The 12,379-nt window shown below is 39.5% G+C and overlaps 1 protein-coding gene across 5 annotated transcripts in view; it reads right to left on the minus strand.

Moving 5' to 3' along the window:
- Positions 1 to 12,379, minus strand: part of DYM (dymeclin) — a 177,682-nt gene that overhangs the window by 132,607 nt on the left and 32,696 nt on the right. For all 5 annotated transcript variants that reach the window (XM_080973461.1, XM_080973462.1, XM_080973465.1 and 2 more), the window contains exon 7: positions 941 to 1,013. In XM_080973461.1, coding sequence (XP_080829587.1) covers positions 941 to 1,013 — 73 coding nt within the window. The remainder of the gene's footprint in view (positions 1 to 940; positions 1,014 to 12,379) is intronic.

Genomic DNA, 12,379 nt, shown 5'->3' on the forward strand with positions numbered 1-12,379 from the left:
TATTTGCTAAACCTTTTTAGAAATCCAATGTTAAGGCAACTACCTTATTTCTCGCTCTATAAGATGCACCAGACCACAAGACGCACCTAGTTTTTGAAGGAAAAAAAATATTCTGAATCTCAGAAGCCAGAACAGCAAGAGGGATCGCTGCGCAGTGAAAGCAGCAATCCCTCTTGCTGTTCTGGCTTCTGTGATAGCTGCACAGCCTGCATTCGCTCCATAAGACGCACACGCATTTCCCCTTACTTTTTAGGAGGGAAAAAGTGAGTCTTCTAGAGCAAAAAATACAGTATTTTTGTTTCCTGGCTTCTGAGGGGTTGCTTAACCACAACCAGTAAGGCTGGATGGCAATTATATTAAACGTATTTATAAACCATAGCCATGTAGCAAGCACTTCTCAGAGCAGTATAAGTAAAGAGAGAGCAGTCCTAGTTCTGATATGCATGCAAGCTAGGTTTAAAAAACTTTTCTACTGCTTTGCATCAAGTAGTGCTCAAGATAGAATCAAAGAATTGTAGAGTTGGAAGGGACTTCAAGGGTTCTTTAGTCCAATCCCCCGCAGTGCAGGAATTTCAACTAAAGCATCCATGACAGATGGCCATCCAACTTCTGCTTTAAAAACCCCAATGAAGGAGATTCAACCAGCTTCAGTCCCATTCAAGGAAGCTGGATATGGTGAGCAGTTGTAGTCCACATCATCTGCAGGGTATGGGGGTACCATGCTGCCCAACACTGACCTATTGCCACACCTTCACCAATACCCAAAAGATTGCTCCTGGCATTTCAAACAGCAGTTGGTCCAAAAGAAATGTCACCATTTATTTTTATTTTTGTAAAGCTATTATAAAATTGGCAAACTGTTAGCTGGTTATTTTACTATATCTTCTCAGAAGGCAACTGAAACAGACATTCCGTAACTTTTATCAGGAAGTTTACTTACAAAAGAGGAATCTCAACAATTAGCTGAATGAGGCAGCACAATAACTCTTCCATAAGGTCTTCACATTCTGATCCTGAAAGAAAACAAAGAAAAGTACTGTTGCTGGATATTTTGATACTAGCAATCTATTTTGTGTTCTCATTTTGTATTTTTATGTTGTGATCTGCCCTGTGATCTTTGGACATAGCTGTCAAGTGTCCCTTATTTGAAGGGACAGTCCCTTATTCCAGCGCCATGTCCCGCTGCTGTCCCTTATTGATGGATGTCCCTTAAATGTCCCTTAAATGATGTCCCTTAAATTTCAAAGGAAGCAGCTCCTCTCCCTCCCTCCCTCCCTCCCTGCCGGCCAGGGAGGAGGGAGGCTCCAACTGTGTTGCTTGGCTGTGTTGTTCACCCAATAAGAAGTCTAAGAACGACCGGGGGGTGGAGCTTGCATGCCTTGTGTGTGGCTAGTTAATGCAAACTGAGGGGTTTTTTGAATGCTGGACGCCATCTTGTTGCACGTGCTGCTGCAAACTTTGCAGTGCAAAGCTAGGCCGGGGAGCCATCTTAAGTTGAGGCTGCATAGGCCTTGTGGTGCATGTGATTCAGATTCTATTCAGTTGAACCTCTGGTTACAAAGTTGGTTGGACAGTGTTCTTGAAGCTACCAGCATGAGTTTGACCAGACTGCAGGAGGACAGGAAGACTGGAGTGCCTGGAACAGGTGAGGCTGCAGGTCCCTTATTTTGGCTGCTGGTCCCTTATTTTAAAATCTGTAAGTTGACAGCTATGTCTTTGGATGAAGGGCTGTATACAAATGTAATTACTAGTAAGAATAAGAATGATCTGCTTTCCCTCCTTCAGAGAAAATTCGTAATTTTCGACTTCCGGTCGGCGCCATCGGTTAATGGCGGATTTCCCTCCGAGCTCCGGAGGGGGTCTGCTTTACAAGTTCGGGTCCTGTCGCTACGGCGAAGCGGGGACCCTCAAAAATTACAGGCGCGGAAGCCTGTGAACAAGGAGGCTCGGTGGGCACCATCGCGCCCCCCCGAAATCGCAAGGGAGCCTTTTTAAAGGCTCCGGAACGGCAGCGGGGGGAGAAGCGGTGCTGAGAGCCGCTACCCAGCTTGTAAAGCGAAGCCGCATCGCCATAGCCGGAGAGCGCCGATTCCTTCCTGAAAATTGGATTACAAAGTAAAACCAGTGAGTAAGACTGACTTAATTGGGATTTACAATTATCTTTTTGAAATTTGGCTGAAAACGGGATTGGTTAAAGTAAGGAAGTCAGCCTTTCCCGGACTGCATAAGGATAAAGCAAAGAAGGATTAAAAGCTGCAACCATTGAGAGATCGCAAAGAGTGAAGAGAACCAGACATAAACTGTGAATTTTCCCCCTTTTGGTAGGCAGGAGCAAAAGGGGGAGGAATTTGGAATTAGAACCTGCCAGAAAAAGATTTTAAAACTTTTTATCGCTGTGTCAAATACCCCTGAAACGGACTGCCGGGGCAAAGGAACCTGGAGAGAGAGAACTGTCAGTGAGCTGTCACTTAGATTATTACATTGTTTCAAACTACTCAGCTCAGGAGAGACATTAAATTACTGGTTTGTTGAACTCTGAAAATATAAGAACTGTTACAATTGACTATTGGGAAACCTCAGGGGAATTTTGGACTGTAAGACATTTTGTGTAGCTTTGGAAACTTTGTTCCCCTAGAGGACACTTTGATAACTGTTGCAAATTGGGCTGTAACTATTAAGGCAGTGGAAATTTCCCTTGAAAAACAACTAACAGCTGCGAGAGTGACCTTGGCTAGGCATGAGTGGTGCATCAGAAGAGACAACAACCAGGTCTGGGAGACAATACAAAACAAAATCTTCACAGCGAAGAATTTCAGTCCCAGGCATCCCAGTGGCACCAGCTGCAACTGGTCAGACAAGAACAACAATGTCATCAGATCCTGTAACACAAGCTTTGGTTAAAATAAATGAGTCTTTGGAATCTTTGACAAAGCAGGGGGCGGAAAATAGTAGAAAATTGACAGAACTCTCAATCAAACTTGATCAGAATACACAAAGTGTGAATGAATTAGGGAAAAGGGTGACATCTAATACAGAATCTATTAATAAAATATTAGAGGACTCTGCTAATATACGTAAAATTGCAGAAGAAGCCAAAGTCTCTGCTGATGAGGCTAAAGTCTCGGCGGATGCTACACAGGAAAAAATTGTACCAGTTTGCAAAAAGCTAGAAGATCATACATTGGCCCTGTCTATGCTTGAATTGGAGAGGAGAAGTAGAAACTTAAGACTACGAGCGGTGCCTGAAAGTGAAGGAGACAACTTGGCGAACTTCCTTTCTAAAGAATTTTCTGATTTTTGGCAACAGGAGTTAGAGAAGGAAGAAATTAAAATAGTCACTGCTTTTAGACTGGGAAGAGCACAAGGCAGGAAGAAGCCAAGGGATTGCCTAATAACATTAAGATCAAGAGAGGAAAGAGAAAAAATATTGAGCTTGCATTTTCAAAGAACACTCGAGATTGAAAAGTCTTTTGTGGAGATCTTTAAAGATATCCCAAAGGAAATTCTAGACGCAAGAACATACTATAAAGAATTGGTCGGATTGCTGAAGAAGAACGAAGTACCTTTCAGGTGGGAATTCCCGCAAGGCCTATCTTTCAAATTCAAAGGTAGGAAAATAAGGATAAGATCAGTAGAAGATCGAGATCAATTTTTAAATCACTACAGGGAAGACCTTCTGAAAGGAACAGTCGGAGAGGAAATAACATCAGAAACGAAAGATGCAACAGACATTTTAAACCTGACGTTTGGACTGAAATCACCGACAGAAGAAGAACAACTACTCGGAGCGACAGGAGGTAAATAGCTTCAGGATGGCCCTGCAACTTCTAAGCTGGAATTGTAATGGACTCAATCTTCCGCGAAGGAGGAAAAACATATTCCATTTATTGAAAAAAGAGCAGTTGGACATAATTTGTTTACAGGAAACTCATATAACAAGATTGCATAGGAAATTACTCGTCAATAAGAGATTAGGCCAAGAATTTATTTCATCGGATAAAGTTAAGAAAAGAGGAGTGGTAATCTATGCAAAAGAAAAATTTTCCCCAAAGTTTATATTTAAAGATGAACAAGGAAGATATTTGGCAATTGAAGTGCAAATTCAAGGTGAAAAATTTTTGATACTAGGGATCTATGCACCTAATGAAGGGAAGTCAGAATTTTTTAAGAAGCTGCATGAGACATTGTTGGACTATTTGGATTACAAATTAATTATGATGGGAGATATGAACGGAGTGGTATCTACAAATATGGATAAAGCACAAAGACAGGTAATTACCAGAGATGGGAGACTACCAAAGACTTTCTTTGAAATGACTGAAAATATGGACTTGATTGATATATGGAGAACAAGGAACCCTCTCGAGAGAGAGGGAACCTTCTTCTCTGAAGCAATGATGACCTGGACCAGAATCGATCAAATTTGGATTACTAGTGGGTTGGCTCCAAAGATTAAGAAAGTGGAAATCTGTCCAAAGACTTGCTCCGACCATAACGCCGTGAAGATGGAGATGAAATTTACAGTAACTGGTCAATTCAGATGGAGGATGAATGACAACCTATTTCGAGACGAGGAGATCCATAGAAAGGCCCAAAAAACTTTAAAGGACTATTTTGAAATAAATCTAAAAACTGATGTAGAAAAAAGAGTGATATGGGACGCAAGCAAAGCAGTGATGCGAGGATTTTTAATTCAACAAAATTCAGTAAAAAAGAGAAAGCAAAATGAGAAGAAGGATAAGATCTTGGAAAAGATAAAAGAAGGAGAGAAGAAATTGAGATCAAAACCAAAGTCCCAGGAGATTCTGAGAGAGATTAAGTTATACCAGACACAATATATGGAATTGATGAATCAAGAGATTGAATGGAAGATAAAACAAATGAGACAAAAGACTTTTGAATCAGCAGATAAATGTGGTAAGCTTCTGGCTTGGCAACTGAAGAAAAGACAGAAACTAAATACAGTTACAAGTCTAGAAGTGGATGGAAAGAATATTTCTAAACCTAACAAGATAAGAAACTGTTTTTTGAGTTATTTTAAAAAGCTATATTCACAAGGACCGCAGAAGGAAGAAGATATAGACGAATTCCTTAAAAAGTATGGACTACAAAAAATCTCTTACCAAAGTAAGGTGGATCTAAACCAGAGAATAACAGATCAAGAGATAGAGAGTGCCATTCAAAATATGCAACTGGGCAAATCTCCAGGACCAGATGGACTGACTTCCAGATACTATAAAGCTTTGAAGGAGTGGTTGGTACAACCATTAAAGGAAGTCTGTAATGAGATCTTGGAGGGGAAAAGGGCACCAGAATCGTGGAAAGAAGCGTATATTACACTCATACCAAAGACAGAGACTGAAAAGACTCAACTTAAGAACTACCGCCCAATATCATTACTTAATGTGGATTATAAAATTTTTGCAGACATTCTGGCAAAAAGATTGAAAAGAGTGTTGATGGAGAAGATTCATAAGGACCAAGCAGGCTTTCTCCCAAAAAGGCATTTATCAGATAATGTGAGGAACATAATAGACATTTTGGAATTATTAGAGGTGAATATAAACACTAAAGCAGTTCTGATCTTTGTGGACGCGGAGAAAGCCTTTGACAATATTTCTTGGAGTTTTATGAAAAAGAATCTTCATGGGATGGGGGTAGGCCAAGGATTTGAGAATGGTATGGGTGCCATATACGCTGAACAAAAGGCTAAGTTGATTGTAAATAATGTGATAACTGAAGAATTTAAAATAGAAAAAGGGACACGACAGGGGTGCCCAATTTCCCCTTTACTTTTTATTTCTGTTCTGGAGGTGTTGCTTAATATGATTAGAGATGACCAGCAGGTTAAAGGTGTACAGGTCGGAGCCAAACATTACAAGTTAAGGGCCTTTGCAGATGATTTAGTACTTACTTTACAAGAGCCAGACACTAGTACAAAAAGGGTGTTGGAGCTAATTCAAGAATTTGGTCAGGTGGCCGGATTTAAATTGAATAAACAAAAGACTAAAGTTTTGGAAAAAAATTTGACAGTCATGGAAAGGGAGAAGTTCCAGAATGAAACAGGTTTGACAGTGGTAAAGAAGGTGAAATACCTAGGGGTCTATTTGACATCTAAGAATTCGAACTTGTATAAAGACAATTATGAAAAATGTTGGTCGGAAATTAAAAAAGATCTAGAAATATGGTCAAATTTGAGATTGTCAATGTTAGGCCGAATTGCAGCTATTAAGATGAATGTATTGCCTAGAATGTTATTTTTGTTCCAAACATTACAAATTCTGGACAAGATAGATTGTTTCAAGAGGTGGCAGAAGGATATCTCGAAATTTGTCTGGCAGGGCAAAAAGCCCAGAATAAAATTTAAAATACTGACGGATGCAAAAGAAAGAGGGGGGTTTGCTCTGCCGGACTTAAAACTGTATTATGAAGCAGCAGCATTTTGCTGGCTGAAAGAATGGATGCTCCTCGAGAATACAGATATCTTGGACTTAGAAGGTTTTAATAATACATTTGGTTGGCATGCATATCTATGGTATGATAAAATTAAGGTGCATAGGGCCTTTAAAAACCATATTGTCAGGAAAGCATTATATAACGTTTGGATAAGATATAAAGATTTGTTGGAAAGTAAAACCCCTAGATGGTTGTCACCTTTAGAGGCTACAGCGCTGAAAAAGCTTAATATGGAAGCTGAATGGCTAAAGTATTGGGAAATTTTGGAACAAGATGGAGATAAATTGAAGTTACAGAGCTATGAGAAATTGAAACCCAAGGTTCGAGATTGGCTCCATTATTATCAAATAATGGAGGTACATAAACAAGACAGGAAAATTGGATTCCAGGTGGAGAAATCAAAATTAGAAATTGAACTGTTAGAATCCAATACTAAGAATTTGTCAAAAATGTATAATCTGCTGCTGAAATGGAATACACAAGATGAAATAGTTAAATCAGCTATGATTAAGTGGGCACAGGACATTGGTCATAACATTATGTTTGCTGACTGGGAATGGTTGTGGAACACTGGTATAAAATTTACGGCATGTAATGCCTTAAAGGAAAATATTATGAAAATGATCTATAGGTGGTACATGACCCCAGTCAAGCTAGCAAAAATTTATCATTTGCCTGATAATAAGTGTTGGAAGTGTAAAGAAACGGAAGGTACTTTTTATCATCTTTGGTGGACGTGCCCGAAGATTAAGGCTTTCTGGGAAATGATATATAATGAAATGAAAAAGGTACTTAAATGTACTTTTCCTAAGAAACCAGAGGCCTTTCTCTTGGGCATTGTCGGCCAATTGGTGTCAAAGAAAGATAGAAATTTCTTTATGTATGCTACGACAGCAGCAAGAATACTCATCGCAAAGTATTGGAAGACAGAAGAATTACCCACCTTGGAAGAGTGGCAGATGAAGGTAATAGACTATATGACACTGGCTGAGATGACTGGCAGAATCCGTGAGCAGGGGAAAGAGACGGCGGAAGAAGATTGGAAGAAATTTAAAATTTACCTTAAGAACTATTATAAAATTGAGGAATGTTAAAATGTCGAGGTTTGGAGAAAGAAAAGGAGATTACAGTGACATAAGATTAAGTTGAAGAAAAGAATAAGAAAAAATATATTTGATAAAATTAATTAGAATTTGCTGAAATAAATTTTGGAAATTGGGATGTAGGAAGGGGAGGTTTGGGGGAGTCCGAGAAGAGAGGGACATGAAAAAAAGGTTATGAAATTTTACATGTTTGTATGTCTTTTTTTATTTGTTTGTATTGTTTAAAATTATTCTGTAAAACCAATAAAAATTCTTACAAAAAAAAAAAAAAAGAGAAAATTCGTAATTTTCATCCTGATTCCCATTTACTGAAGTTCAAACTCACTGTACCCCTCATGAAAAGCCTTTAAAAAATCCAGAATGTAATGTTGAAATCTTGGGGGAGGGGGCTTCTTGTGAAATTCGTACAAAATTAAACTGAGCCTTCAGATTTTCACTCTTACTACTGGGAACAAACTAAAAGGACAGCAGTTCTAGCTTCTCTGGAAGGTGGTTAGAATCCTGTGTTTCAGTAGAATTATGTCTCAATGAAAGAATGGAAGGAACTGATGGACAGGCAGACAGAAGAACAGGAGAGGGGAAAGAAGAGGGGTGAAATGAAGAGACTGAGAAGACAGATCAATTCGGCAATCCCTTGTGTGTCTTGTCTTTCACAACTACCCAAAGCAGGTGATTTTTATTCCTAGTCTACAAAATAGGAAATCTAGCCTAACTTGCCCAAATCCAAACTTGTCTATGGGAGCAGCTGAACTCATCCTCAAACTCTGATCTACAAGATCAACACTCTGGTCACTGGTTCACATTAGTTCTCAATAATTATTTATGCTTAATTCTTCAGACTTAAATACTGTAATACTTACATACAATTTTTTAAAAGTTTCAAGCTATACAGATATTAAGGCTTTTTGGGGCTGTGTTCTGTATTGGTTTCATGTTTTGAATCCCAGCACTCTACTAGACGGAGAACCACAGATCTAGAGCGGCATGAGAAGCTCATCTAACTTTTAAGATATATAGCAGAGATGTCTCCTGCCTCAGCTGAGCATCATTTGAGCATTTCAAGAGAAATGAGAGGGCAAGCAGAAAATAAAAATTGGCATTCAAGAGATAAAAGTGTGATTTTCACTCTAAGTTTTCTGAACTGCACTGTATTTGTAGATAGATCAATTCATTCATTCATCTACTGGCAGTCAAGCCCCAACCAAAGATGTGTTGCAGCAGTGGCATCGTTGCCCCTTTCTTGTGGTTGTCATTGTTGCTTAAGATTTTGTAAGAGAAAGATGGCATGAGAGAAAGGAAGTGAAAGTCAACAATAAATAGAAGAAAAACAGGGAGAAAGAGAGAAAGAGAGAGGGGGGGAAAGAAAGAAAGAAAGAAAGAAAGAAAGAAAGAAAGAAAGAAAGAAAGAAAGAAAGAAAGAAAGAAACAAACAAAGAAAGAAAGAAGCAACATATGCAAGGCAAAATTTAAAGTGGGTCCTATGTTTCTGTTTGGGATTAAAGGCATTGGATCTCAAAAGGTTAAAGACTACCAAGTTTAGTTACCTTAATGGGCAAAACAGGCCAACTGAGGCACAATTAACAATTCTTTCAATTTAGTGCTTCCTCACAAAATTACTATCGGCATTGCGCAGCTGAGAAAATAAGTAGTGGGAAGTGTTTTTTTCTGAAATACAGTCATTAAGCAAAGACTTTAAAATGTAATTGCTTTCATAGGGTCCAAAGGCAACAAGAATCTTCCCCCACTTCCATTATGTTTACTTGGGGACATGTCAGTCATTTGCATCCACAAATATACATATGTTTTGAGATAATTTTATAAACCACGAGTTCATAGAACTGGCACAAAGGGACATCATGTGCCATCATCATTAAAGTCTCAGCATTCCAAATGAGGAAATTATCTCAGTTTTATAGAGGGGTAAACCAAAGCAGGAAACAATCAGCTGGCAGAAGATCACAGTGAAGCAGAGATCACCACCAAGAAGGAACTCCAATTTCCTGGCTTCTGGTTCCCTGCTCCTAACCAACAAGACCACACACAAGCACCTTCTTTTTTAAAGATGTCATGCTGTCTATTAAACAAAGCAATTAAATGCCACTTTCTTCAACCAACATACTGCTAAAAATTTTGCTGTCTTCATTAGCGTGAATGGGACCAGCTCTAAGGTTTTGTCTGACATACTAATGTGCAGTCAGGGTCTTGATAAAAGAACATTAATGTTCCTTAATGACTAGTAGTGCTTTACTTAATGCCCAAGCTGTCTTTCACCTTTGGAATATTATACTGAACACTCAGAACTAGCATGTGGGGCAGAGAAAGTTACACTGAGTTTTATGGGAGGACAGAGAGCTGAGAGCTTAACTGTTCCAGAAGCTTGAGGTATCCAAACAGCTGCTCTTTGAGAATTCAATGCATAATTTGAAGATTTGCTACATACCGTAGGAATCTTAGTTTCCAATATATTCTGCTTACATACTTGTAAACGTTTTTCCCTATTCAAAAATAACATGCGGCCCATAGCCCAGGGATGGGGAACTTGTAGCCCGCCAGATGTTTCCTGGACTTGAACTTTCATCATCCATGACCATAGTCCATGATGGCTGGGGCTGATGGGACTAGGAAGACCACAGGTTCTCTACCCCAATCTATACCCAGACTTCTTACCTCTACTGAGACCAGCTGCATAAGTCATCCCCCAACTTTCACCAAGTAGCAGTCATTCCATCAGGCTACATGAACTTTCTATTTCAGCTGGTAAATTATAAGAACTGTAAAAATCAGTATCTGAGTTGTTTTCCTGCTCTCTTCCCTTCTCATCCCTTTCCCCTTATGTGTCAATTATTTTTGACTATAAGTCTGAGGGCAGGGACTATCTTAGCTTAGATTTTTTAGCTTCAGAACAGGTTAAAAATACTTTAAAATAATATTAAATATTGATGACACTGCACTTCATCAAGCAAAGGAAGTTAGAAGAGAGACCTCATCTGGCATCCTGCATCATTCTCTGTTTATTTTTTCTCCCCTTAATGTGTAAGGAATGTTGGGCTCTACTAGAAACTAGAGACAATTCTGAGAAAGGTGGCTCTTAGAACCTTTCCCCCTAGAAAAGTGTTCCATATGACAGAGCTGCTGGTGGCAGAATTCAGTTTTGTGCATATCTGGTCCCACAAAGCTAATCTGGCTGCTACTCGGGCAACAGTTCCAGAGATTTTGAATTTCACACAGTTGGGGAGAGACCAGGAAGTTGTACGTGGATTGTAAGAACCTACCTTCTGTTGCCATTTTTTCTCGTAACTTCTATATAATGCCTTGAGCTACATTACGTAGTCGTAGAGCTTTTGTAATATCACAGATTATGCCACCAGAAGCGTTTACAGTGTTTTCCCCTGCTCTTAAGCCAAAAATGGGCTTCCAGAGTGGCCCTGTCTTATTAAGCCTGTATTAAGACAAGGCTTTACCCACAGGCATAGAATCTTAAAGGTAAGACAAGTAAAACGTTCTCAGATCTGCTCATAGCTCTCACACACATACATGTGTCATCTTACACTTGTGTGCATAGAACTACTAATTTAAGGATCCTTCCTGGACATAACTGCCCACCACAAATGTTATTGCAAGGAACAGAATTACCTTGGAAAGAACAAGCACTGCTTAGAGACAAGGAATGAAAAGAGGAAGCAAAGGGGGTGAAAGGCATAGTTATGAAAAGAAAAACCCTGAACGACAGGGTTGGAGCAAACTTGGAAAAGAGTGACATGCAGCAGCCTGGCCAGCGTCAAACCCATAAGACTGAACAAGTCAGGGACTAAGGTGTTCACAATTCTAGGAAAGGGACATCCTAACAAACGTGGCTCTGACATAGAGGGGAACCTCGTTAAGGTCAGGGCTGGGTAGAAGGAATATGACAAAAGAGAGTGAGAGAATTGATATTAGCCATAACAATTACGTTTTCCCATTACTAATTTGTCACAGAATAATGAAAGGAGCCTCAGCCAATCAGATCATGCTTTAAGAGGTCTTACTACGCCTGCTGCAGAAATTGGGCTTGCATTTCTCAGGAAATGCAAACAAGGGTCCTCACCTTAGTTACTCTGTTTTACTCACAAGAAACAACTAACGACCAAATTAGAGGTGTACCTGCATTAGATACAACACTGGTTCCAGGGGACAAATTAAGTGTACCCATATATGATTCATTGCACATATCAGTTATTCCCCTCTTCAGCAGCCACCCTGGGGAGGATCTTGGTGGTAACAACTGTGGCTTACCCAAATAAAACGATACCAGGCTTCAGCTTAACTTATTCTTGGTTTGCACTAACACCATGCCTTTTGTTCAGAGCAAAGACATACCAAGCACATACTCATAGGGCAAGACCTTGAGCATGTGCAGAGTTCCAGATCAACTGTGGCTCTTGGTAGCAAAAAAGGGAGACTGGGAGAAAGGATGAAAAAAGCACACAGTACTTGACATCGTTTCTTAGTTGCAAAAGTTATTGTAATGACCAGGTGGAATGGAAAAAGCTCAAGGAGAGAAGGTTGATGGAGCTGATCTCCCAGCTAACAAGATGGAGAGGCCCCTGCAGCCCCATCTTCCCATATTATGATGTAATGTTTATAACTTTGTCTAAGTTAGAAGTAGGTATTTCATGCAGCCAGGTTTCTACCATGTAATTAAAGTTTTCACAAGGCTCTGCAGCTATTTCAGTCCAAGTTGTCACTCTCTTCCATCCCCTTCCTGTAAGCTTTACTATATATTCTAGAAAAACACAGATGGCTATCTTCTGCAAAGTCCACCATCTTATCTTCCCAACATC

Source organism: Podarcis pityusensis (assembly GCF_964106645.2).
Source record: "Podarcis pityusensis genome assembly, chromosome: 11".
Lineage (NCBI taxonomy): Eukaryota > Metazoa > Chordata > Lepidosauria > Squamata > Lacertidae > Podarcis > Podarcis pityusensis.